This window comes from Vicia villosa, unplaced genomic scaffold (genome assembly GCF_029867415.1).
Source record: "Vicia villosa cultivar HV-30 ecotype Madison, WI unplaced genomic scaffold, Vvil1.0 ctg.001748F_1_1, whole genome shotgun sequence".
Taxonomy (NCBI): Eukaryota; Viridiplantae; Streptophyta; class Magnoliopsida; order Fabales; family Fabaceae; genus Vicia; species Vicia villosa.
The window spans coordinates 171,681-198,768 of NW_026705715.1; the positions used below are offsets into that span (position 1 = coordinate 171,681).

At 33.9% G+C, this 27,088-nt stretch overlaps 1 protein-coding gene across 1 annotated transcript; it reads left to right on the plus strand.

Annotated features, from left to right (window-relative positions):
• Positions 1 to 5,330: 5,330 nt before the first annotated feature.
• On the plus strand, positions 5,331 to 6,572 carry LOC131636463 (F-box protein At5g49610-like). The gene has a single exon (XM_058907067.1). The coding sequence runs from the start codon at positions 5,331 to 5,333 to the stop codon at positions 6,570 to 6,572; it is 1,242 nt and encodes a 413-aa protein (XP_058763050.1).
• Positions 6,573 to 27,088: the final 20,516 nt, after the last annotated feature.

Consider the following 27,088-nt stretch of genomic DNA (forward strand, 5'->3'; position numbering starts at 1 on the left):
GTCGTTTCCTTGGGGTCTTTCAAAGGGTTCAAGGTTGTCGATGGTATACACTTTGAGATCCTCCAATTTGCGGAAGACATAGTGCTTATTTGTGATGGTTCTCGTGACAATCTTTGGTGTACTAAGTCTTTGTTGCGTGGATTTGAATTGGTTTCGGGGTTACTGTCAATCATCGTAAGAGTAAGCTTTATTGGATCCATTTAGATGACCATGTGGCGAATGCCGCCTCTTCTTTTCTTTCGTGCCAAATTGAAAAGATTCCATTCATTTTTCTTGGTATTCCGGTTGGGGGAAACCATCGTAGGCAGGATTTGTGGGCAGGTGTTTTGGAGAAGCTGAAGAAGCGCTTAGGAGGGTGGAGAGGCAAATTTCTTTCCTTGGGTTGTAAGGTAACTTTGTTGAATTTTTTGCTTAATAGTATCCCTATTTTTATGCTTTCGTTTTACAAAGCTCCCAAGTGTGTGATGGATGATATTATTAAGATTCAACGAGAATTTTTATGGGGGAAAGCTGATGGAAGTAGGAAAATATGTTGGGTGAGTTGAGGTCGGATTTGTCGTAGGGTGAAGAATGGTGGTTTGGGTGTGAAAAATATTGTGTTGTTTAATCATTTGTTGATGAGTAAGTGGGGTTAGAGGTTCCTTACGGATGTGGAGGCGATTTAGCATAATCTAATTAAGTTTGGGTATGGTAGCGGTTTAGAGGCTTTATATGGTAATGAGTCTAACCGGGGTTTGGCCAAGGCTTTGAAGGATAGTTCCCCTTTTTTGGATCAGGTGAATAGATTAGTTTGGTGGAGAGATGTGGATGGCTATTCGGTAAAGAATTGTTTTAAGAGGCTATATTCCTTGAAATTTCCTATTAACATCACCAATAATAATAAATTATTTGAACTCCAACGGTTGTGGAAGGCTTTAGTGCCTTGCAAAGTTAAGTTATTTGGGTAGAGATTTATCTTAGGAGCGTTACCTACTAGACAAGAGCTAGGTAACCGGGGTATAACATTGTCGACGGGTGGTTTCTTATGTCCTCTTTGTGGGATAAAAGTGGAAACGACGTGGCACCTTTTCCTTGGGTGTCCAAAGGTGAAAATTATTTGGATGCGGGTTTTTCGTTGGCTTGAGGTTGATTTTCAAGCTCGCTTTTCCTTGATAACGAATATGGACAATGCATCCGGGGAGGATCTTTTAGATTTTATTTCCGGAGTTTTGGTAAGGGAATTTAATATGGGTTATTTTGCTTTTATTTGGCTTTTGGTTTGTTGGTGTGTTTGGGTTAGTCAGAACAATTTAATTTTTAACAATGTTGTTTGGAATGAGTTGGATATCTTCTCTTTTATTACATCTCTCTGATGGGATTGGTTTTCTATTCTTGCTAAAGGCAATGGCGTTCTTTCGAAGGATATTTGGTTATCAAAACCTTCTTTGTACCTTGGCTTGTAGTTGGTTGTTTTGGATTTTTGTAGGTGTGTTTTTCTTTTCTCTCCCGCCTTGTTTGGCTTGGGTTTATTTTTTATTCTTTTTGTATTGGGTTGCACCCCTTGTGCTTATAATACAAGTGATTATAAAAAAAACTAAGACAAAAGTTTTATTAGTGGATAAAACTATACTAAAGTTTTAGGCTTAATACATCCTTTGGTTCCTTAGTTTAATTTCAGGTTTCAGTTCACTCCCTTATATAATAAACGTTATATTCAAGTCCTTTATTTGTAGTTCCGTTAACCACATTGATCCTGTCTGTTAAATTTTGTCAATTTCCGTTAGTTTGTGCATATGTGGCACTCCAACAGTACATTTATTAGTTAACATGGAATTATTGTAATACATATTGATTTAAAATTTTAAAATTAAAATTTCAAGGATGTTTGTCTCAATGTTGTCACTAATCCTTTGCCAAATTAGAGTGGCTAAAGACAGGACAAAAACAGTTATCTCCCTAAAGCCAGTACATCAAGACAGGACATCTCATCCTCGTCACTGATTAGTCACTAGGCCTTGTTTCTTTACTGTTTGTATTTCTTTTATTGTACTAATTACTTTTAGACTTTGCTTGTTTCTGAACACTACACCAAAAATGACTTTAGACAGCGCACCTTAAGCAGCGCTTATTTCCAAAAGCGTTGCTATAAGTTAAATAAAAAATATTCTTATCAAAAGCGCTGCTAAAAGGCCCACCTTAGATAGCTCTTATCAAAAGCGCTGCTAAAGACCCACGTAAGAAGCGCTGCTAAAGGCCCATGTTAGCAAAAGCGCTGCTAAAGGCCCACATTAGACAGCGCTTTACAGAAGCGCTGCCTAAAGTCACTGTTTCCAATTTCTTCTTTCAAGTTTCAACCCCTAAAATCATTCTAATCCGACAAACTCAAACTCAAAAAATGCACAAATGGTTTCTTCTCCATATACTCACGAACCCTAAATTATGAATTCACAAACTCAAAAATTTCTTTTTCTTCCTAAAATCACAAATCCTAAACCTAAAATCACGAACCCTAAACAAATTCTTCTTCATCATGACGTTCCCTCACAAACCCTCTATGAAGCTTTAAGGTTTACCTCCCTATTTACTCACTAACAGAAACTTAGGTTTTACCTTCGGTGAATGGTTGAAAAGATTGAGCTTGTGTATCTTTTACCCCATCAACACTTGAAGCATCGATTTGTTATTTCAATCTCTCAATGCCGGAACTTTTCTTGCAAGATCCAAGGAGTCGCTCACATTCGATCATCTCTCTCAATCGCAACAATAGAGAAAGACAAATGGTTCGACTATTGTGAGAAAAAATTTGGTAAGAAAGATATTAGATGTTCTTTTTAGGGTTTAATAGTTCTTATAAGTTGTCTCCACTTATCTTCTACTTCGTAATAGACAAAAGTATATCTTGTTGTATTATTCATCTCATACCTTTCTTTGAAACCTTCTTTTTCTTTTCTATTTTATAGATCTCATGCCCTCAAAACAGCATTGAAGAGTCATGGCGAAGAATCCCATCAGTTATTGTTCTGTTTGCTGCAGAGGCATCTTGTGTATTGTAAAAGAATCCCATCAGTAATGAAATGGGCATTGCATATTTTAAACTCATTCACAACCACTATGTCTATATTTATGCTTTCTTTTATAAAATTATTTCTTCTATTTGCTTTCTTTATCAAATTTGTGTTTTATGCAAAGATTCAAGGGAGGATGATGACAACGAAATACCTAAGTTGTTGAACTGTATGCTTTCAAACAAAACTTTGCTGATGATGTACAAGCATTGCTTCAATTCCCAAACACTAGAGAAATAAGGAAGTTAATCCCTCGTCAACCCCTTTGAGCCTTCGATGTTGGAGTTTCTTTCTGAACTAAAAAATTGCAATTTTAACCTGCGGCAGGGTAGTTCTCAGTTGATTTAGATGTGCATTCACTTTCAAGAATTCAGTACACCTTTCAACAAGTGCTTCAATCACAAGCTTTCCTCCACATACATCAAAGAAATGTTGCAGATGTCAATCAAAAGCCAATGTTGAGTGTTGATCTATGAGTTAACTCAGTCAGCATGGGTCGACGCATGCAAGCATTTCTTGGAAAATTACTTATTTCTTGAGTGTTCCTTCTGACTACATATCTCAACACAAACTCTTTATGATTCTACGCATGACTGGGAGGGTTTTGACATCATTAAAATATAATTAGAGGTGTAGGTGTCTGTTGCCCTCACAATTATCTTCAATAGTAGCTTCTTCTTTTTTTTCGTGAGTCATTTGTTAGCTTACTAATATTTAATCAACACTTATAAGATTCAAAATTCATATATCTAAATTCTAGTATGACACTCTTAGTCAACTCTTATAGAAATGAAGAATGAAAAATATGACTCTTGCAATTATTTAGATATTCGCAATTTTAGAGCTACAATTTTTATAATTTTATCGGTATATTAATATACCGATAAGAATCTTATTTTATATAACTATATTTTACATGTTTTTAAATTTATTTCAATTACAAAGGTTTAAAGAGGAAAAATTTTACTTTGTTTAATTTTATGTATATGGGTACTACTACGGATTACTTGTTAGACAAGATGGGAATTCCTAAACTTAAGCTTCTTGCTTGATCCCTCTCGTGTTTCTTGTTCTCCTTTTGAATTTACTATCCGTTTATATTTTATTGTTATACACATTTAATTTACTATCCTTTTGAATTCTTGCTTGAAAAACCAAATTTAGTATCCGTTTCTTTTCAAAGTTTATTATACACATTTTTAATACATTTATTTATATTAAATTATTAGCTTTTAATTTTAAAAATCATAACATAACATATTTTATATATATATATATATATATATATATATATATATATATATATATATATATATATATATATTCTGAACTTATGCACTTATGCTAATACATTTTCTCTCATCACATAATTTAATCCGATTCTATAATGTAACCTATTATCTAAATAAGAAATAAAATCTGGTGTGTGTTGATTCGTACAAAACAAAAAAATCTATTTTGTCAATGAAAATAAAATAAATACTGTAACAAATACTTATTAACGAGAGATATTAAAACAGATAACAAATATTTGTTATAGATAAATGTGAAAAAAAATCACTATTTTTACTATTTCATTTAAAATTTATTATTAAATATAATACCTTATTTTTAAATAATTTAATATTTTATTAATTTCTTATTATTGACACTTTATAATATGCATAACAAACCCTAATTTTCAACGGGTAACAAATATTTGTTATAGATAAATGTGAAAAAAACAAAAAAGAATCACTATTTTTACTATTTCATTTAAAATTTATTATTAAATATAATACCTTATTTTTAAATAATTTAATATTTTGTTCATTTCTTATTATTGACACTTTATAATATTCATAACAAACCCTAATTTTCAACGGGTAACAAATATTTGTTATAGATAAATGTGAAAAAAAGCAAAATAGAATTACTATTTTTACTATTTCATTTAAATTTTATTATTAAATATTATTTTTTAAATAATTTAATATTTTATTCCTTTCTTATTATTGACACTTTCTATAACAATATTAGTAACAAACCCTAATTTTCCACGGGTGGTTGCGTAACCCTTGTTTATATGTGAAGACCAAGACAAAGTCACTAACTTTTCACTATTATGAAAGGCATGCGAATGCTAAATATTTCTAAATACCAAAATAATTCATAGATTATCATTTACCAATATCAAAATCTACCAATACCAAAATCATGGAAGCATTTTGGGTTTGTTTCCTTCCTCTAATTTTCTATTCCGTATTCAGATTAGTATTGTTAAGAAATCAAAGATTCAAAAGCAAAATGGTAACAAAGTTGGAGCATTTGCCACAAGATACAGTATCCAACATACTATCAAGGCTACCACAAGATATATTATCCAACATACTATCAAGGCTACCAGCAAGAGAATTGTTGAAATGTAAGTTTGTTTCCGAATCATGGTTCAATCTCATAACTGATCCTTATTTTATAAATAAATACTATGTTTTCTACAACAATCTTATTTACTCTCAAAATCAAAAGGAGCATCTCTGGGTTATTCGCACACTGTTCAATAATTCTGGCGTAAAAATTGATTTTCCCCTTATGTTTTGGAATTTAGATGATCCCAAAAAACATGTATCATCTTCTCCTTTAAATCTTCCTCATGTAAACAATCGAGATGAAACTTGTTGGGGTGAGATATTGGGTTCTTGTAATGGTCTTTACTATTTACAAGGATTTCCAAATAATTTAATAATTAACCCATCCCTGAAACAGTGTCATGTGTTGCCTTTGCGTCAGTATTCTATAACTTGTTCAAAAGAAACTTATCTTGAGTCTGAATTTGCTGGATTTGGATTTGATCACAAAACTAATGATTATAAAGTCGTTCTCCTACAAGATGTATGGTTGAAAAAAGCAAATGGTGAAAGAGAAAAAGGATATTGGATTGCTTTGTTATACAGTCTTAATTCCCACTCTTGGAGAAAGTTTAATGCGGAAGATCTCCCTCTTCCATTTGAAATTTCCCACGAGTCTTCCGCGGTTTATACTTTTATGAACAGTTGTTGTCATTGGTGGGGTTATGTTGATAAGGATGGCGGCAGAATAGAAGAGTTTGTTCTAGCATTCAACATGGTTGATGAAACATTTAGGAAGATAAAAGTTCCCAAAATAGAGTATTCTTGTTTTTCAGGAGAATGTTATAAAACTCTAGCACCTTTTAATGAATCTAATACTATTGGTGTTATTGTTTATCCTATCAGAGGAATAGGAGTAGATAAATGTTTTGATGTTTGGGTGATGAAAAATTATTGTGATGAAGAGTCTTGGATTAAGCTATATAGTGCTGGACCTGTGCCTATGGATTCAAAGTTTGTTGGATTTTATGGGATCAAAGGATTTATTTGGAAAGACAAGGATGGAAGACTGGTATTTTATGACTCTGAGAATGGCAAAATGATGGATCTTCAAGTTTATGGAAAACCTGAAATAAGAGTTGTTAGGTATATGGAAAGTATTGTTTCATTGAGAAGGCCGGTGAAAAAAAACTACAATTAATTATATTCATTTGTCAAGGGTCTTTAATCTTTTAAGTTGTAGGGTAAGTTGTATGGTGTTCTTTTTTTATTAAAATAAAAATATTAATATATAGATTTTGCAATTTATATGTGAGAATTTAAAATGTAAGTATACTTTATTTTATTTATTTTTATATTTCAGACCTCAATAGTAGCATCTTCTTTTTTTCGTGATTCATATTAGCTTACTAATATTTATTCAACGCTTATAGTTATTTGAAAGATTTAAAATTTATATGTTAAAAAAATGAAAAATATGACTCTTCCAATTATTTAGATATCCACAATTGTAATTTTTATAATTTTAGCAAAAATTCTATGTTATTTTTATCTTAAGGGTCAATTTTCGTGTAATTTTTTTTCAGGGAGCTTTTATCTCGTCCTTCTTTTGTAAGTTTGTTTGAGAACTTGAATTCTCTCCTTCAATAAATTATTGGTTACAAAAATCAATTTTAAAAACAACAATCTTATTTTATATAATCATATTTTATATTTTATATGTATTCGAATTTCTTTTATTTACAAATTCTAAAATATTAACTTTAGTTATTATTTTGAAAGACTTTGCAATTTCTACTGTCAAATGTGAGTGTACATATAAATGTCGTCTCTTGAACCTTGGATGCATGCATATATAAATTGCACATGTCTTGCAATTTGAATGTGGAAAATTTGTACTTATGCTTTCATCCAGATATTCACCATACTTATAAAATCTAATTTATATTCACCATACTTATAAAATCTAATTTTCATTTTTATTTGTTGTAAAGTTTATTTTTGTTTTTTTTTATTTTAATTTTAATTTTCTTTTTAATTTCCAAATATATTTTTCTTTATGATTTAAAATTATTTTTCTACAAGAAATCAGAGTTCCGGCCGGTCCGGTCGAACCGATGACATGAGTGTTTTGATCAAAGTATAAGATATAACCGGCCGCCGTTTGGTCAATAATATTTCTTTGTTAAGAATAAGATAATTTATATATATATTTCATATCCGGAAATATATACTTTAATAAGAAATAAAACCATATATAATACTATATAAATAAATAATAGTAGTATACTATTTTGTTTTTCTTTTTTATATATAGACATATAAAATAATATTTTAGTTAAATCTAATATATTAAAATATAATATTATTTTTAAATAAATTATAATATAGCATACATGTATATTTATAAATATAAGTATTAAATTTAAATATATTAAGATACTATATAGATCAATTATATTTTGAATTAATTATTATTAAGTTTAATATGTTTAAATTGTATATGCACATGTTTTATTATTTTAATTTTTTAAAGAGACCGGTCAATAAACATGCGGGTTAATTAGTGACCCGCTGGTTCGACCACTAACCCAGTGACCCAGTGCATTGACCGGGTCAATCATCGGTCCGGGTTTTAAAACACTGCAAACAGTAATTGAAATTAATTATTTAATTAGTGCATTAATTTTTCTCTATTTAGTTTTTTTGCAAGCAAGAATTTATTAATATGAGAACCCATGTTCTCCAAAAGTTTGATATAACAGAGCTCGATAAAACCTCGAAAAAAAAGTACACACCAATTGCTAACTACGATAAATAAAACACAGGATTTTTGTTAAACTCGTAAAAGTTATAATTGAGTTTGTTAATTTTTTTTATGAAAGACCATCTATAAATCAAAGCTTTTATCTCCCAAAAGATATCCAAAATATTCCACGTATCACTTCTAAAAATAATAGCGTTTCTTGTCATCCAAAGAGTACAAACCACCGCCAACCATACAACCCTCTCATTTTCTTTCTTGGTTTTTCTCAACTTACAAATACCACTTAATAAAACCTTCCTTAAAAAAATAATAATAAACAAACAATTTAGCTTTAATATTTTAGCTTTAATATTTAACTTTTTAACAAACAAACAATTAAACAATAATAATAAAATATGTCACATGGAATTAAAATAAATAAAAAATAATTAAAAACTTCAACTAAGTCTGCCACGTCATTAAAAATAATTTAAAAAAATAAAAATTTTCAACTAAGTCAGCCACGTTATTAAAAATTATTAAAAATAAAAAAAAATTCCAACTAAGCTTGCCACGTCATTAAAAATAATTTAAAAAAATTAAAAAATGGTTGCCACGTCAATAATTTCGATGATTAAATTTCTTGAAGGGGCAAAATAAGGGAATCTTCATATGTTAGGGGGCGAATTCAAACTTTTTTATTTACAGGGGCGCTTTTCAAACCTCGCCCATATGGCAGGGGATAAAATAGCTATTATCCCTAGTATTTAGAGTTTGATGTGATATCTTACTTTTTCTAAAAGCCATATTTTGTGAGATATTGGTGTAATATGGTGGGAGAGCTGACTTTTTTTATTTTTATCCAAATGTGCGGATAGCTAGAGTCGTCGCCGACTTTTCTTTTATCTAGTAAGGAAAGGCTGAAAAGAACAGGAAAGACCTTGATAGATTTTGAGTTTGGGGGGTAAGTTATATAAAGAGAAAGTATTAGCACCCTATGTATCCATGGTTATCCATGGACTCTTAAATGCTTAGCTCACTTTACTTGCTTTTTTTGAAAAAAGTGGTGTGCGTATAGAAATATTTCATATAAGTTTAACTTTGTAATAATTCTCGTATGAATGTTTACAAATTGTTAATTTTTTGAAAATATTTTGAAGGTGTGAGGTGTGAAAAGTAATTGATTTGTGAGCAAGCATTTAAGAGTATCTCGCTCACTCAAGGTCGTTCTTGTTATTTTCCTTCTCCATTTGGGATAGGACTGTCCTTATCATTAGTTGGTAAGTAGTATTTTCTTTTGAATATGAAGGGACGGGCGTAGGGTCATCGAATGATCATCGAAGGCAACATTTGTAAGGATACCTTAGCAATTTCGAATGGACTATCATCATTATTCGTAGGGTCATCGAGTGACTATGATCTTTTGTACCGTAAAGATTATGATGATTTGTTCCTAAGCGTCTTTTGCTAAGATACCCCTACATTCGAGGGACATGACCATTTTTAAGGCAACGAAGAGAGGGTTACCCTAGAGGTGCAAGTGTGAGGAGTGTTTACTTTCAGTTATTTAATCTTGGATTAGGGTTTTCTAGAATTCGTTTTAGTCTTGCCATACAAACCTTAGTTACTAACAGTTGATATTTACAAGAATTTAAAGTGCAAAAAAAAAAAATTCCCACGCTATTACAACCTGTGAGCAGTTACATAATTATGAAAAATGCGGAATTTGAATCTTGGACTATGATGATTTGTTCGTACGCGTCTTTTGCTAAGATACCCTTACATTCGAGGGACATGACCATTTGTAAGGCAACGAAGACAGGGTTACCCTAGAGGTGCAAGTGTGAGGAGTGTTTACTTTCAGTTGTTTAATCTTGGATTATGGTTTTCTAAAATTTGTTTTAGTCTTGCCATACAAGCCTTAGTTACTAACAGTTGATATTTACAGGAATTTAAAGTGCGAAAAAATAAAATTCCTACGCTACTACAACCTGTGAGCAGTTACATAATTATGAAAAATGCGGAATTTGAATCTACGCTATTACAATTGGTGAATAGTCACATAATTATAAAAATTACGGAATTTGAATCTACACTATTACAAACGGTGAATAGTTACAATTAAAAATAGCAAGAAAATAAATAATCAGGAAAAAGAAGGTTAATGTTTGAAAAAAAATTTAGGGGTAATAGAAACATAATTCTGATTAATTGAAATTAAACCTAATTAATTAAAACCTAAGTCGAAATTGATTTTAATAAATCCTAATTAACTAAATTAATCTAAATCCTAAGGTTATTAACCCTAATTAACTAAGATAATTAATTAAATTATTCGGCCAAGAAAACCTAATTATCTGAATAATTAAATTAAATTCATTAATTAATTATTTGGCTGAAAATCTAATTTAAATTAATCATCCTAAACCTAAAAGTAAGAATAACCATATTTATTTGGCCAAACCCTTATTACTAAGGTTTTTAACAAATGACTCATGGTCAGTGAAGGTTTATGATTAGGTTAATGATTGGTTAATAAAGTAGAAAAGAATGTGAAATAAGCAATGAAAAATAAGAAGCCAACAAAATTGTGTGGGGTGGGAATTGAACCCGCCCCCTTGAAGTCAAGGGATAATGCTCCATCCACTTGGCAAATCAGGTTGGTGCGCTAAGGAATGACTTACATTCAATTCATAGGAAACGTGTTCATAAACCTGAAATCGCATAATAAAACAAAACCATAAAAACTTAAACTAATTAAACACGCGCTAAACACTGTTCATCTTTGTTTTGATAAAAGACTTTTACTCATCAATCAAACTTCTAGCCAGGGTTCCCTAAAATCACGAAGAACAAACCCTAGCCATGGAAATTCATGATACCTGCACTAATTCTCAAAACAAATGATCCAGAAATATTATATGCATTCATACAAACAATAATATATGATCAAAACATGTTTATGATGCGTGAATCAATGTATCGAATTAATAAAAGTAAACAAATTGTGGCACTTCGTTGAAGTGCTTCACGAGGTTTTGAATGTTGGTGATGATTGAATTAGCTTCAGAACAACTTCTGGATGCTTGTTTGATCCTTAGGAAAACTTGGAGATGACTACAAGATTGAAACCGGTCTGTCCTGTTTTTGAAGCTTTTTTTTGTGATTTGGAATAGTGTTGATGGAGCAAGAATTCACCCTTGTTGGAGCAGGAATTTTCCATCCTTCCCTCCTCTCCTTTTAGTCTAGAATTGTTGTCTACTTATAGTAGAGTGAATTAGGTCAACTTTTTTGCAAATAAATCATGAGATTGGAAGATTGGAGATTTGATTGAAAATTTAAGGAGGAGAGAGTATTTTCACCTCGATATCTTTTTGGTTGGTAGCTTGATACGAGGCATCTTTCGAAGCTTTAGTTTTCTTTGGTTTCTTCTTGGTCTTGAAGGGAGTAAAGGGGACACCTTCTCCATCATCTTGAGTGATTATTGATGCAGCTTCATTGGAATTTTTTCTTTTCTTTGGTGTTTGAGGAGGCAAACCACTACCCTAAGAAATACAAGAATCATAATCAGAAAAATGTGAAAAGACAAGAGAGGTTCTTCGAAATAGTACCTTTGAACTCTTCGCCATTTTTTCTGGCGAAACACCCTTTGCAAAAGGAGCCCCCTGACTGGAAGAAGTCGTTGGTTTTGAGGCAGTAGTCGAACCTGCCTTCACCACAGGTTTTTATTTCTTTTTTGTTTTCCTTTCAACAGCTAGAAAATCACTATCAAAGTTAGTTAAAATACTCAAAATTGAGAAGCTTCTAAAAATGGAAAGGACCAAGGAATCCTTTGGTTCCGCACCTTCACGTGTCGGAGACACAATAGAGACTGCTGATAAGTCATAGTGAAGGAAACCTTTGAAACTTTTCAGATTACACTTAGTTGAAACTACTCTCTTAGTAGGTTTTTGGGAATCATTTTTCAACTCATTAAAAATATTGCCACAAGTGAACCAATTTGGATAGGGTGGAGAAAATGCCAAGCCAAAATCAGCACTAGGCAAGTTTGGAAATTATGGTGGTTGTAATTCAAAGGCTAAGTCATATCTATGTTCAGGTTTTACGGAAGAATGGATCTTTAAACGTGGAAGTTTCTTTGTAAATTTTTCTGTTAAAACATTTGCTGTGTTGGCGACGGTTCGACTAAGACCGGTTGGATCATAAACAGTTTCAAAGAAATTTTGGAAAGTCTAGATTTCCTTGATGTGTGTCAATTTACCTTTCTGGACGTTTTCCTGCAGAAGGGAAAAAGCTTTAGTTAGATGTTTGTTTATCTGAGCAGTATCGAATATGTTGTTCGAATAGAAGTTTGTCCACCAAGTATGAAAGCCATTGGTCATGTAGAAGTCATGTTGATACGGAGTAAGACTATATTCTTCAAAGTTGGAATGGTATTCCTAGTGTTTCACAATATCTCGAACAGAGTAATTCGCTCCTGCAATACAGATCTCGCATTTTCGAGTGAAGAGGGGTTTTGGTATGAGTTGGCATAACCTAAACCGTCAAGAGAGAAAATTAGGTTGATAAGCTAACAAGCAAATATAGATTTTCATTGGTAAAATCCTGGAGACTAGCAGTCTAGGAAGAAGGAATGCACGCCATATGTTTTCAAGTTCAGTATCTGCATTCTTCACAGCATCCTCAATTGATGAAGTAAACCAAGAGGCACCATGAGTTCGATTAGCAAAAGGATCCATAGAAGGGATGAAGTTGTGACGCTTTGAGAACATTAATGTGTATTTGGTGAGGCAAGCCTGAAGGTTTTCAACATTATTGTTGGGGTTAGCTGTAAGAGTCTAGTTCCTTCAATGCTTCAATTTTTTATTTCAGGATCCTTTTCGTTAACTGTTCCAGAGGTTCGAAGGGAAGGTTTGAAAGTGGCATTTAACCACAGCTGAAGAAGCCAGTAAGGTCCATATAAGAGTATAATGGTGCCAACTTTATATTCTTTAAGTTTACCAGTAGCAGCCCCTAAGCTCTCATACTGGCGGGCTAAAACTAATTCACTTAAGCACACCATTCGACCACAGTGTAATAGGTTCGCTAAGGTCAGAAATCTCTTGGCTACTTTCAAAGATTTGTAGCAAAATATGAACTTGGATAACCATAAAGCTAAAAAAGCTATGTGTTCGAAATTAGAAACTTCCTCTCCATCAACATGATAAAAGAAGCATTTTTGACGTTAAAGTCGATAGTGTTTTCAGAGTCTAGATAAGGATTGAAAGTCTCTCCAGTAGGAGGAAGTCCAGTTATTGCAGCTATATCGAAGAAGGTTAGAGTTATCATTCCACAAGGGAGATGAAAAGTATTATAAGTGCTATCCAAAAATACAAGGATGCTAGAAATAGAGGCTGGCATTAGCTGAAACCTAATTTTGACATTTGGATCAAGTCGAAAATCCCTAATTCTTTCCTTGAGCATTTTTCTTTTCAACCTTAGTGAGCCAAGCTAAGTAAGATTTGTCTAAGGTTGGGCATGATCGAAAAGGCCTGTAACTCTCAGTTATGTAATCTAATTGGAAAGCTTCTCTCTCTGCCTTAGGAGTTGAAGAGAAATCTTCAGAGGTTTTATCTTTAGAAGAATTTTTGGGTTTCTTAGTAGAATCATCAATGTTATCCTTAGGGGGTACAATTTTATTTGCTATGGGCTTTGTGGCATGATAGGTGAGGAAAAATTCTATATACTTCTATATGAAGGATAGAAAAACACTTAGAAAGGGGGGGTTTAAATAAGTGTAGCTTTAAAACTTGTAAGATAAAAACTATTTGCACAATGATTTTTATCCTGGTTCGTTGTTAACTAAACTACTCCAGTCCACCCCCTTGGAGTGATTTACCTCACCTGAGGATTTAATCCACTAATCACACAAGATTACAATGGTTTTCCACTTAGACAACTTCTAAGTCTTCTAGAGTATACTGATCACAACCTGATCACTCTAGGAACAAACTACTTAGATACCCTCTAAGACTTTCTAGAGTCTACTGATCAACAACCTGATCACTCTAGTTCTTACAACTTAATGTAAACAAATTCTTTTAAGAGTTACAATGCTTCTTATAAAGCTATTATCATGACTGTGATTTTCTCTTAAGTTTAAGCTTAATCTCACTATAGTATTACAACAACAATGTAGTGAGTTTGATGATGAAGTTTGAGAGCTTTTTGAATTTGACAGTGTTTCTGTATATTTGCGCAAGTGTTGTGTTCAGCTTCTCATCAGAACTTCAATATATAGGCGTTTAAGAAGATGACCGTTGGGAGCATTTAATGCTTTGCGTATTCCGTACAGCATTGCATTTAATGTTTCACTCTTTTGTCAACTACCTCGAGCCTTGCTTTCGCTGTGTCTACTGACGTTGCCTTTGATAGCTTCTAACGTTCCTTTTGTCAGTCAGCGTAGCCTGCCATATTGTACTTGCTTCTGATCTGATGTTTGTGTAAACAACGTTTGAATATCATCAGAGTCAAACGGCTTGGTGCAGAGCATCTTCTTGTCTTCTGACCTTGAAGTGCTTCTGAGCGTGATACCATTAGAACTTCAGTCCTTCTGCTTCTGATCTCAAGTTCTTCTGATGCTTCCATAGACCCATGTTCTGATTCTGCTTGACCATCTTCTGATGTCTTTCCAGACCATGTTCTGATGTTGCATGCTGAACCTTCTGAGTCAGTGCTTCTTGCGCTGATTTTGTGCATACTCTTTATATATTTCTTGAAATGGAAATTGCATAGAATTAGAGTACCACATTATCTCATACAAAATTCATATACATTGTTATCATCAAAACTAAGAATATTGATCGGAACAAATCTTGTTCTAACAATCTCCCCCTTTTTGATGATGACAAAAACATATATAAATGATATGAATTTGCAATCAGAATATCAGACGGCTAAAGACAATTACACAGCTATAGCATAAGCATATAAACATAGTGTGTGAACATGTCTCCACCTGAGATTAACAATCTCCCCCTGAGATAAATAATTTCCCCCTGAAATAAATACTGGAAGAAATTTATAAATAAAGGGCTTCCCTGAGTATTTTCCATTTCAGTTGAGACGATCACATATGCTTAGATCTTCAGAACATTCATAGCTTCTGATTCTTGCTTCCATAGGACAGCTTCAGAGCTTCAATTTCTTCTTGAATCATTGCATGTTAGATTGTATCAGAACATTGTTGAATGTACCAGAGCTTCATCAGAGCATCTCTACATCCTGAAATGTTACAGAACAAACTAAACGACAAAAGTCAAAGCATGAATGAGTCAGAACATAAAATATGTATCCGAACATATAATTATGTGTCAGAGCAAACAATAATGTTTCAGAGCATATTTTAAAACTAAAAACATGCATCAGAACATATAAGGAATAAGAATGAGTTAGAGCATATTCTATCAGTAGAATATCAGAACATTCTTCCTTCTTGCTTCTGATCTTGAAGCTTTATAGCACTCAGCTTGCTTCAATTTCCATGAGCTTGATTCCACACAGAATTGCTTTTCCTCATGTCTTTGCTTCTCATGTTGAACTTTTAAGAAGATCTTCACTTCCTGCAAAACACTCAAAGACATAGAACTTGCAAATTCTTGTTAGAAATGTAGAGACTTTCTCCCAGCAACTGATAATATAAATCAGATCATTTATCACATTTTTCTCCCCCTTTTTGTCATAACATAAAAAAGCATAAAAGATTCAGATGAAAAAACAAACAATATGAGAGAAGAAAAGATAATTTTCATTGATTTGCAAAAGAGAGAATTGTCAGAAGTACAAGGAAGATGCATAGAAGGCAGATGCAAGAAACAAAGAAAAACAACTAAGACTCAAAGACTAAGATGACCCTAGCTTAGACATAATCTTGGCCAGCATGTCATGAATCCCATTGTTGCTCTCAGTCTGCCTCTCCATGAAGGTGCGGAACTCGACATTGATCGTGCCTTGCTCGTCCATGCGAGAAGCTAGCTCTGCCTGATTCTTCTGAATCACCTCTAGAGTCTTCGCTAGAAGAGAGGGTTCACCAGAAGAAGCTTCACAACTTCTGTCCAGAGGGACAGCATTCTGAACCGCAGCTTCCATAGTCAGATCATCACCTTGATTTTCCTCAACAGGAATAGTTCCAGCAGGATGATCTTCAGCATCAACTTCTTCCATAGAAGCATCTCCTTCATATTCTGCAGCAGGCAGATCAGAAGCTCCATTCTCAAGAGCATGAAGAATGGCAGCCAGATTCTTTGGTGCAGAAGGACCTTCAACTTCTGGCGGGTCAACAACTTCTGGAATGACCAAGCTTGGGTCTTCCTCAGAAGGATTTTCCCTCAGAAAGTAAAACAAGGACTTGAAGTCTCCAGTCAGAACTGGATACTTAGGTCTCTAGACCACAATCTCCCTACAAGGATTATCCAGCAGCTCATCAACAAATATCTTCTCCTCAAGAACTCTCCTGTTTCTGATGGGATGATAATAGACACCATTATCAACCTCAAGAAGATAACCAGCATAACCAGGAGCAGCAACCACTAGTCTCTTCTGAACAGCCATAGCTCCAACTTGAAAATCCTGGCGAAAGCTTTTCCAGAGGTTTCTAGTAGAAACATCATCAAGATCATTGAAGAAGGCATCCTTCAAGAGATCCAGCCTACTGATAACTTCATTTCTGAACAACTCCAGGTAAATATGAGGTTCAGGTTCAGGAGGGTTGAAGGTGAATTTGTAGTCAGGGTAGAGAAGGCAGTATAGGTTGGATTTTCTGGTAGGAAGGGGATGGTATATAGAAGGTGGAGGTGCAGTGGTTGAAGAGGATGGAATATTTGTGGGGATGATTGAGGAGGATGGTATGTCTGTGATGGGGGTTGATGAGGATGGAATATCAGAAGGAGTTAGGGGATTGATATTTAGTGGAGTGGGGTTTAGAACAGGTGTAGAAAGAGATGGTGGAGGAGGATTTGGTATGGTAAAGTTGTTTTGAGGTTCAGAAGGAGGAGTGAAAACATGTCTGGAGGTGTTTACATATCTTGAAGAACGAAGAGCTTCTCTTATGCGCTTCTGTTGATATTCTGGAGTATTAACCTTGTCAGGATCATAGGTGACCCTCTGCTTCTTGGCTTGCTTGGACTCATCTTCTTGAGCCTTTCTTTTTAGCCTTGCTTCTTGCTTCTTCTGATCCTTCTTCTGAAGATAAGCCAGAGAAGGAAGCACTCTTCCACAAATCCACGCAGGATCAACAGAAGATTGAGTCCTAACAGAAGCTTCCAAGTATGCTTAACAGCCTTGTGAAGTTCTGTATGAAACATAGTAGCAAAGCCTTCAACAGGAACTCTTCTTGACAGAATATCTGGGAAGCTTGCAGGAGCAGAAGTTGCTTCTCTGATAAGTTGCAGTCTTAACAGATCAACACCATTGAACACAGGACCTTGAACAACTCCAAAGAACCTAGGCGTTCCAATAGTCCTTAGAGAGTCCATCAAATTACTTTCTATCAGAATATCTGAGATCATTCTGGCAAAAGGAATAGTATCTCTTGGAAGATGAGGACACTTCGCACGTTCTTCATCTCTAGACTCGACAATAGACATCTTCAGATTCTGAAAAAGAATGTTGGAGATGTTGAGTTCAATTCTTCTTCCAATGCAGAAGAGAGTGTATTTGTGATCAGGACTAATGTAGAAGGAGGAGAACGATTGCCTTCTGTGATGGAGAGAACCCAGAATAATTTCAGCCCACACTTGATAAAATGCCCTCAATGTACCGGTTTTATGAGATTCAATACCAGTAGCAAATGAGATTTTTTTTTCAACCTGTAGCCAACTAACTCTACCAGGAAGAGGACCAGTGCATCCTTCTTCATCATCCAAGTTGTATAACTTCCTTATCAACTTCTCAGTGACTACAACTTCATGCCCTAACACGAAGGATATGATTGCAGTTGGAGTAACCGTTGCATGAACCCAGAAGTCTTTCACAAGAGCCGGATAAATTGGTCCAACCAATCTATCAAGATAGTTGGACCATCCTTGTGCCAAGATCCTTGCATCAGGATGGAAACCATTTGCTTTCAGGTTTTCAAAATCTACAGCAGACTCACAAAGAACTTCCAAATCTTTAGTAGGAATGGTGCATGTCTTCAACGGAGCATACCCATGCTTTCTAAGAAGTATTTGAGTGGAAGAGATTTCTGCCGGGCTAGAAGAACTTGATGAAGAATACATGACGAAATGCTTGGTTTCAGAATAAAGCTAGGGTTTGTGCGATGAATGCAAAGAGAGAGACAAATGAATAGAGAGAGAGCGAAAAAGATGAAATGAAGATGAAGCGGGTTATTTAAACGGTTGAATAAAAGAAAATAATAAATGAAATGTTGTTTAAATGAAATGATTACAGAAAAACATGACATGAATTTGCATTTAATGAGATATGACGTTAGGAGAGATAAAGTGACAAAATGAAATGATTTGCACAGTTACCTAGGGCGGCGTCTCCTCAACTGCATGCATGCTTGTCCAAAAATAGTGAACACGTGTTCATTTTTTGGAAAGACTGGTGACAGCTGTTTTGCGTTAAAAGAGCTTCTGAATCAACTTAGATAATGAAACGTTAGTAATAACAGAATCAGAACTTCTAATTGATCATTATCAGAACTTCTTATAAACACATAATCCTAACACATTTCAGAATATACCCATACATAAGATCTTCTCATCTTCTCATTCTGGGCATAAATTCATACTGATATTTTTCAGAATGAACTTAAACCTATCTTCAGCAAGGGGTTTTGTAAAGATATCAGCCCATTGATGGTCTGTATCCACAAAGTTTAAAGAGAGGACACCCTTCTGAACATAGTCCCTAATGAAATGATGTTTAATCTCAATATGTTTAGCATTGGAATGTAAGATAGGATTCTTTGATAGACATATGGCATAAGTATTATCACAGAAGATAGGAATGTTACTCTCATATATTTGATAATCTTCTAGCTGACTCTTCATCCAGAGCATTTGTGTGCTACAACCAGCAGCAACATATTCTGCTTCTGTTGTTGAGAGAGCAATGGTAGCTTGCTTCTTGCTGTACCAGGAGATAAAATGACTTCCAAGGAATTGACAACTTCCAGAAGTACTCTTCCTTTCAATTCTATCTCCAGCATAGTCAGCATCACAAAACCCTACTAAGTTGTATTCTTTAGATCTTCTGTAGACTAAACCAACATTAGTAGTACCTTTCAGATACCTCAGAATTCTCTTAACAGCAGTTAAGTGAGATTCTCTAGGATCTGATTGGAATCTAGCACACAAACAAACACTGAAAAGAATATCAGGTCTAGAAGCAATTAAATATAGAAGAGATCCAATCATACCTCTATACAACTTCTGATCTACTGTCATACCCCAAAATTTGCCCACCACATTTTACACTCTAGATCATTTGAATATCAGACGCTCAAGACATGATTGACTGTACTCTCTCCTAAATAACAGCCTCGCAACTAGGGTTTTGCCTTTCTCAAAGGAAAGTCAACTTCTGATACCTCAAATGAATCCCATGGCCTCTCATACGATTCAAATAATCTCTATGCCAAATTTCAAGTCCTGATTCGAAAGATTGCTCTTTCAATGGCCCAAACGATCGATAGTCGACTAGTTGACCTAAAAGTCAAACTATGGTCAAACCACAGTCAAAACTTCTGATTTTTGGTCAACATCCTCATTATGAAGCATTATTCATCATTTGATCAAGTATTGATCATGATTCATCAAGAAAAGTTCAGAAATCAACAAAACCTAAAGTTTCTAAATTAGGGTTTTCATAGGAGAAAGTCAACTGAAATTTGACAAGCCATGACTTCCACATGGAACATCAGAAATTTTCCATCCAAAGCTCAATTTTAAGGAAATTGAATTCTCTACAATTTTGTCTCTCACATGCCAAGTCTAAAAATGCTTCATTTGGGAGATATGGTTCAAAACATTATAGGTCATTTTCAAAAGTCAACCAAAAGTCATTTTTTTCAAAAGAGCATACAAGGAGAATGGAAAATTATTTTGACATGAGACCAAAAACATTGGTTAGAGGACTCTTCAAGGTTTCTAAAAAATTCAAGAACTTGGAAAAATGTTGAAGTATGAGGAAATGGCAAGACGCACAGGTTCACCTATTTTCAAGGGCGTACATAAAGAGAAAAAGGTCCAAAGCTCCAAAAATTTCCAAATGGGCCTATAATATTTTTATCCTATCATTGTTCTAAGCCCATGCACGCTTCAAGACAAGAGCCCTTTTATTTTTATTGTTTTATTATTTATTGTATGATTTTTATCATTTTAAATCATAAATTAATCACATAAAATAATAAAATTAATTAGAGATCTTATTTTGCCTTGATTCCAATCAAATATGATCACATAAATACTCAATATTGAGTATCAAATTCGGGGAAATTGAGATGGGAAAGATTGAGAGGAAATTAAATCAAATTTGGCTTATTTAGAAACTTTTATGAATCAAATTTCCTCTAAAAATAAATCAAAGATTAACAAGGATTTGGTCCAAGTTATGTTGCCCTAAACCTTCCACTATAAGTAGGCAATTGTACCATGCCCTAGAGAGGACGAAAAATTGGAGGCAAGGGCTAGGGTTTCAAGTCACAAATTCACATAAAACTTGAACTTTTGCGTTATCCTCAGAGCAGCCATCAAAAACTCAAACTAATCATTCCTTCGTTCTCAATTGATATCAAAAGGAAGGTAAGTATCAAATCTTGGCCCCTTGGATGTGTATAGTCTCATTCCTATGATATTCATATGCATTCACTCTTTGCACTTGTCGTTTTACGTATGAATGGCTATTTCTATTTGATCTAACCATCCAATCAAGTTTGTAGCTTGTATTAGAAGAGCTTTGACCTATCACATGCAAGGTTTGGAGCCGGAATCGTTGAGCATCATGGTTAGGGCATGGAAGTATGAAGCTTTCGTGTTGGTACCTTTAGACCGTTTCGATCCAAAGAAACACCGCCATCGCGTTGGCAGCATCTCAATTAGTGGACCTGGGCGTTTTTGTTCGTAAAATAACGTATTGTTTAGTGTTTCTTATTTTTCCATAAACTGCTACAAATTTTCGCAACTAACGTGGAGGCTAACTCGCAGCAAGTTGGTAGCAAAAAAATTTATGAAGATGATGAATAGTGTGGCTGAATGTTGACTGCCACGCATGCAATAACCAAGTATTGTTATTGGTTGGTCAACTCCTATAATCTCTCTCCATACAGGTTGTACGATTTGATTCGTGAATCAAAAAGGGGCTGCTGCGCTTTCCAAAGCTGATTGGCTCATTCAGTATACGTGGGGCCCAGGCGCTAAAACGTTTTGAATTTTGAATATCTGTTTACTTTATTTATTATCTTTCTTATTCGTACTATTATCAGCGAATTAAAAATGGTGCAGTGGATGTGAAGCAGGTCCAATGAGCTAGCGCAGGGGCATGAGATCGAATCTCGCCTACTGCATGCGTTTTGTTTTGTTTTTGTAACAATTGTTGATTACAGATCCAGTGCATTACTCCAATGCATGCCTTCGATACGCCTCACACTAGCAACCATCAGATGTGCATCCACTCCAATCCAACGCAAGCAGACGTGAAGGACCATCATGAACCTGCGGAAGCGTGGAGCACCTGATCAGAAAGATTTTTTCAGGGTTATGTGGACCTCCGTTTTTTAATTCCGGGCCATACCTCTGTTCTGTAGAGATACGTGAACTGACTCTTTTTATCGCTTAATGCTTTCGCATTTTTGAAAATTCACAGAGTCGCCACCGACCTTTTATTTTATCCAATTAAGGAAAGGTTTATAAAAGAAACACAAAAAAGACCTTTAAGAAATTCTGGGTAAGGGGGTAGGTTATACAAAGGGAAGGTGTTAGCACCCTTTGTATCCATGGTTATCCATGGGCTCTTAAGTTTGCTTAGCTCACTTGTTTTTCGATCACTTTTCAATTGCTCTGAAATTGCTCATATGTGGTTTCAAATACTTTTGTAAATTGAATTTTGTAATGATCCGTGTGTGGATGTATACAAAATGCTTGTTTATCTTTCGAAAGATGTTTTTGAAAAGAACGTTAACTTTGTAATAATCCGTGTTTGGATGTATACAAAGTATTGTCTTTTTGAAAAGTTTTGTTTTGAAAAACAACAGTGTATGAGAATTTTGTTTGTTTTGATTTGAGCAAGCAAACTAGGAGGTCTACCCTGAGTTATAAGGTCTTTATCCTATTTCCTTTAAAAATCTATCCTTTCACCGGATATAAACGCAAGGTTCAATTTTGTACTTAAAATAGTAGAATTTTGACTTTGATTTTGAAAAGAATGAGAAGGGATTACCTTAAAAGGTGCAAGTGTGCGGGAAATTAAAATGCGGAAATGTAAAGTGCGGAAAGTAAATCTACGCTATTATATCGATTGTGCAGGAAATGTAAACTAGCCTATTTACATGAATTTGACATCCTATACATTTATCTAGGAATTTAAATTGCAAGAAAAATAAAAGGGCATGTTTTTGGATTTTTTATGATTTATTTTAATTATAATTAATGCATGATTAATTAAATTAAAATGAAGAAAAAAGATGAAAATAGATTTAAACCTAGAAATTAAGTTTAAAATATGTACAAAATATTTGTTAATTAATTTTAAAACAAAACTAATTTTTTTGGAATTTTTGGAATTGATTTGAAATTGATTTAAGTTAATTAAAACATAATTATGCAAATAATTATACAAATAATTAAAACTTAAGGATAAAATTATTCAAAATATGTACAAAATTAGTTTATAATATGTAAACAATATTTAACATAAAGAACAATTTTTTTTATGATTTTTTGATTGGTTAGAATAATTAAAAAGCAAATATATAAATATATATACTAATTAATTATGCAAAATATTGAAATTTTGAAGAAAAATAAAATATTTTTATTTCAGAAAATAATATATTATTTTAGAAGTCTAAAAATATTTTTTGTGTATTTTTTGGATTTTTAAAACTATTTTTAATTAATTTAACAAAGAAATTAAAATAAAATAGAAAATAAAAGGATACTGATCATGTGTGGTTGGATTGAGGGTCCATGATAAGGATTGTTTGATCTGGCGCGTTGGATGATTCATTAAATGAGATCAGATGGTCCAGAAATTGAGGCACGTGGTGATCAGTACACCTGCAAAGCACAGAATTAGAGGAAATTTTAAAAAGTACGCGCGCTGGCTGTCCAATGAGGTGGAGACACCTCATCATCTTCAACCTCTCGCTAGGGCCTTTTATAGCGCTTTTATGAAAGAGCGCTGTAATTGATGAGCTTCAGACCTGCAAAATAACGAATAGGGGTAAACGTGCAAAGAAATTTGGCGCGATGGTACCATTCAACTCGTCTGATCCATACGAACCTAATGGTACTACTTAGAACCTCTAATTTTGCCTATTTCAGAAAGCCCTAATTTTGAGATGAAGAACCCTAAAATGGTAGTTTCGTGTATACGTGTTCAAACTCCAATTAAGTTTCCAGAAATGATCTACACCTCAAACCAAACTTAATTATATGTCTACATCTTGCTAAGCATGTGTGAATAACCAGATACAAGTTGATTTAGGTTCGAACAAATTATGACCTGTATAGCTCGATTTAGTGAGCTTCAAGGCTTGCAATTGATTGGGATACGTTTATTGATGTTCAAGGAAGGTGTTTGAATATTTATTTTGTATTGAAATGGACTGAAACTTAAAATTCGAATTCCAAGTTTCTTTGAAAATTACAAGTTGTCACAAGAGTGCTATATGCTTATGAATGCTACTGAATTCGTCCTCTCTATGTTACTGAAGTATGATAGTCTATATATAAGCATTGAGTGCTTAGAATTGAAGCTAAGAAGCATCTTAGTTGCCTTTGTGGAATTCTTGCATTTTTTATATTAAAAAGCTTTGAATTATTGACCAAGTCTTCTTGCCTTCAATGCACCTGCCTTGCTCTTCAATTCTCTGCAGAAAGATGAAGATTCCTTGGGTGAGTCATGCTTGGAAGTTAAGCTACCATTTATCCATCCATTTTCCTTTTAATTTTAATCTTAAAATAAGATAAAATCAAGCAAAAAATGAATAAAAATGGTGTGGGCTTAGTCTTGGTCGTGGGAGGCCCATAACAACATGGCAAAGATGTTTGAACCATAAAAACTTGGCCCCATTTGGAAAAAATGCATTTTTGAGCAATGTTGGTTTCATGCATTTTCCCAAAATTTAGCCAACTTCAACAAGGTGTAAATCCCTCAATTTTTGTCATATGAAGGAGATCTTGCACTTTTTGGAAACCTCAAAGAGTCCTCTATCCAATGTCTTTGGTCTCATGTCAAAATTATTTTTGAAGCTCCTTGTGTGTCCTTTTGAAAAAAGTGTCTTTTTGTTGACTTTGAAAATGACCTGTAATGTCTTTGATCATATTTTTCAAATGGTGAATCCAATGACCATGGGATCAATGGCATTTGAAAGATAATTGAATTTCCTTAAAAATATGCTTTGGTTTGAATTTTTTGGATGAAGGATGAGAGAGTTATGATCAGTCAAAGTTGAGTTGACTTTTCAGGCAAAAACCCTAATTTTGAATCTTAGGGTTTTGTTGATTTTTGATCTTTCCTTGATGAATTATGATCATCCAATGATCAAATGATGAATCCTTTGACAAAATATGGACTTTGACAAAAAATTTCATTTTTGACTGTCTGTTGACTTTTTTGGTCAAACGGGTCGTCTGTTGACTGTTTGAGCTGCTGACGGTGCGTCTGAATGAATTGAAGTTTGAAAATTTGTATGATGGTACTTTGAGATATATGGATGTGTATGAAATCCATTTGAGCTCTCAAAAACTTGTTTCTCCTGTAAAAACAAGAAAACCCTAGTCAGAGACTGTTTATGTAGGAGACAGTTAAGCGTACCTGATTTTTGTGCAGTGTTGAGTCTCTGCTAATCGCGTGATATTCAGAAGACTTCTAGAACAAAAATCTTGGAATTTTGAATTGTGAAAGATTGATTTGATTGATGGTACAAAACACTGAGAATTGTACTGCCAGCAGTTTGGCTGTCAACTGACTGTCCAGGTATTGATGCAGCAGTTAGAGTGAAAAATCAACAGTCAAAGTTAATTTTCTTTTTTGTTGTTTTTGTTTTTGTTTTATGTGAAAAATGAAAGTTTATTTACATGACTTGTTAGAAAAATACAGACATAATAAATAACTAATATTTACTGTATGCGGGCAAAATTATCGATAATAACCCTGAAAATCATTTAATGCACAGAAAAATGAATATTTGACTGGCAGAAAACACACAAAATATTATCTGAGTAATTAAGCAATATTATGACAAATAGTACAACATTTAATACTGACAGTACAAATATTACATACTATATTGAACAGTACGACGAATAAACGGTACATTTAAGAAATAAGAAATACGGCAAATTTTAAGAATGGCGATTGATAACCCACGCTATGAACAATAACATGTAGATGATTGGGAGTGCAACCATTGCAGGTCCACACTCTTCAGGACTATGCAGGCAGAAGAAAGTCATGATCACCGTAGCAATGGTGATGACTGTAAGAGACAGTGTCTCTATCCACTTTGCCATTCTTGTCAGGGAAGAAGAGAAAATAGATATGAGGTAGGAATTTGAAAGATGAGTTAGAATTTGATGTGAGATTTTATGGAAGAAAATGAGAGGTATTTATAGAATGGAAAGAAGGATAGAGACGTTGGGGAATGATGTGATTCCGTACAAAAGGAAAGTTTGAGTGGAAATAAGATTTGAAAGAAAGTGTAGATAGTGTTGGGAAAAAGAGAGATTTGATTTTTGAAAAAGAGATTTGAAAAGATTTTTGAAAATAATGGAATATAGTACAAAAATTAGTGGGAAACAAAAGATAATAATAATCTACTTGTTACCAGTACAGTCCGAGTTTCCTGATTCTGCGCCTGCAAAAAGATTTAACTCTGTACCAATTGTGTCAGTACTATTTATCTGTAAATAAATAAATAGCATGTGTGAAGTAATAAACAGTATTTGGCGTTTGCGTAAGAATAAATTCAACTGCAAACCAAATTACTGTATAAGAAAAATTCTAAAAACTAAGTGTTTCATATGTCAGGATATTTGTTGAAATAAAAATCCATGATTATATGAGACTCTTAATTTTCAGATTGGAGTTTTTCTTGAAAAAAGATGCGGGCAAATTTTGGGGTATAACAGGTTACCCGAGTATCCTCCGACTACGCACCGTCAAAACAAAAGCTAAGTTTCTATTTCTTTTCTTCTTTGAAATATTATTTTAATTTTATTTTTGCCTTTTGCCCAAAATAGGGTTTGTCTCGAATAGTCTACGAATCCCTCTTACACTCACCCTATTATTTTTTCTTCTTTTAATTTTCAGAGTCGGGTCGATTGAGGGTCCGAGGAAGATCAAAAGTGTCCAAGGATGTTAAAAACTAATTATTGATTTCTCTTATTTCCGCCTTTTAATTTCCCCCATCCCCGCAGGTGTTTATTGTAATAACGTAGGCTTTTCATTCTGCCTTTATTTTTTCTGCCGTGGTTAGTAATCTTAGGGAGTGCAAGCCTTTAACAAAATTAGGATAACTGATTACAAGATAAATTATCTAAATTGAATCACATGATTGTTACACACACCCACCTCTAGGGTAACGCCTCTTGTTGCTTGTTGCCTTTCAATTTAAACAGAATAGTCAAGTCCCTTCGAGCGTAGGGATACCTTAGCACATGCTGCCTACAAATTCAAATCATCATAGTCCCTCGGAATAAAAGATCATAGTCCCTTCGAGTTGCCTACGATAGAATGACCTCATCCCTCGATGTTGCCTCGAT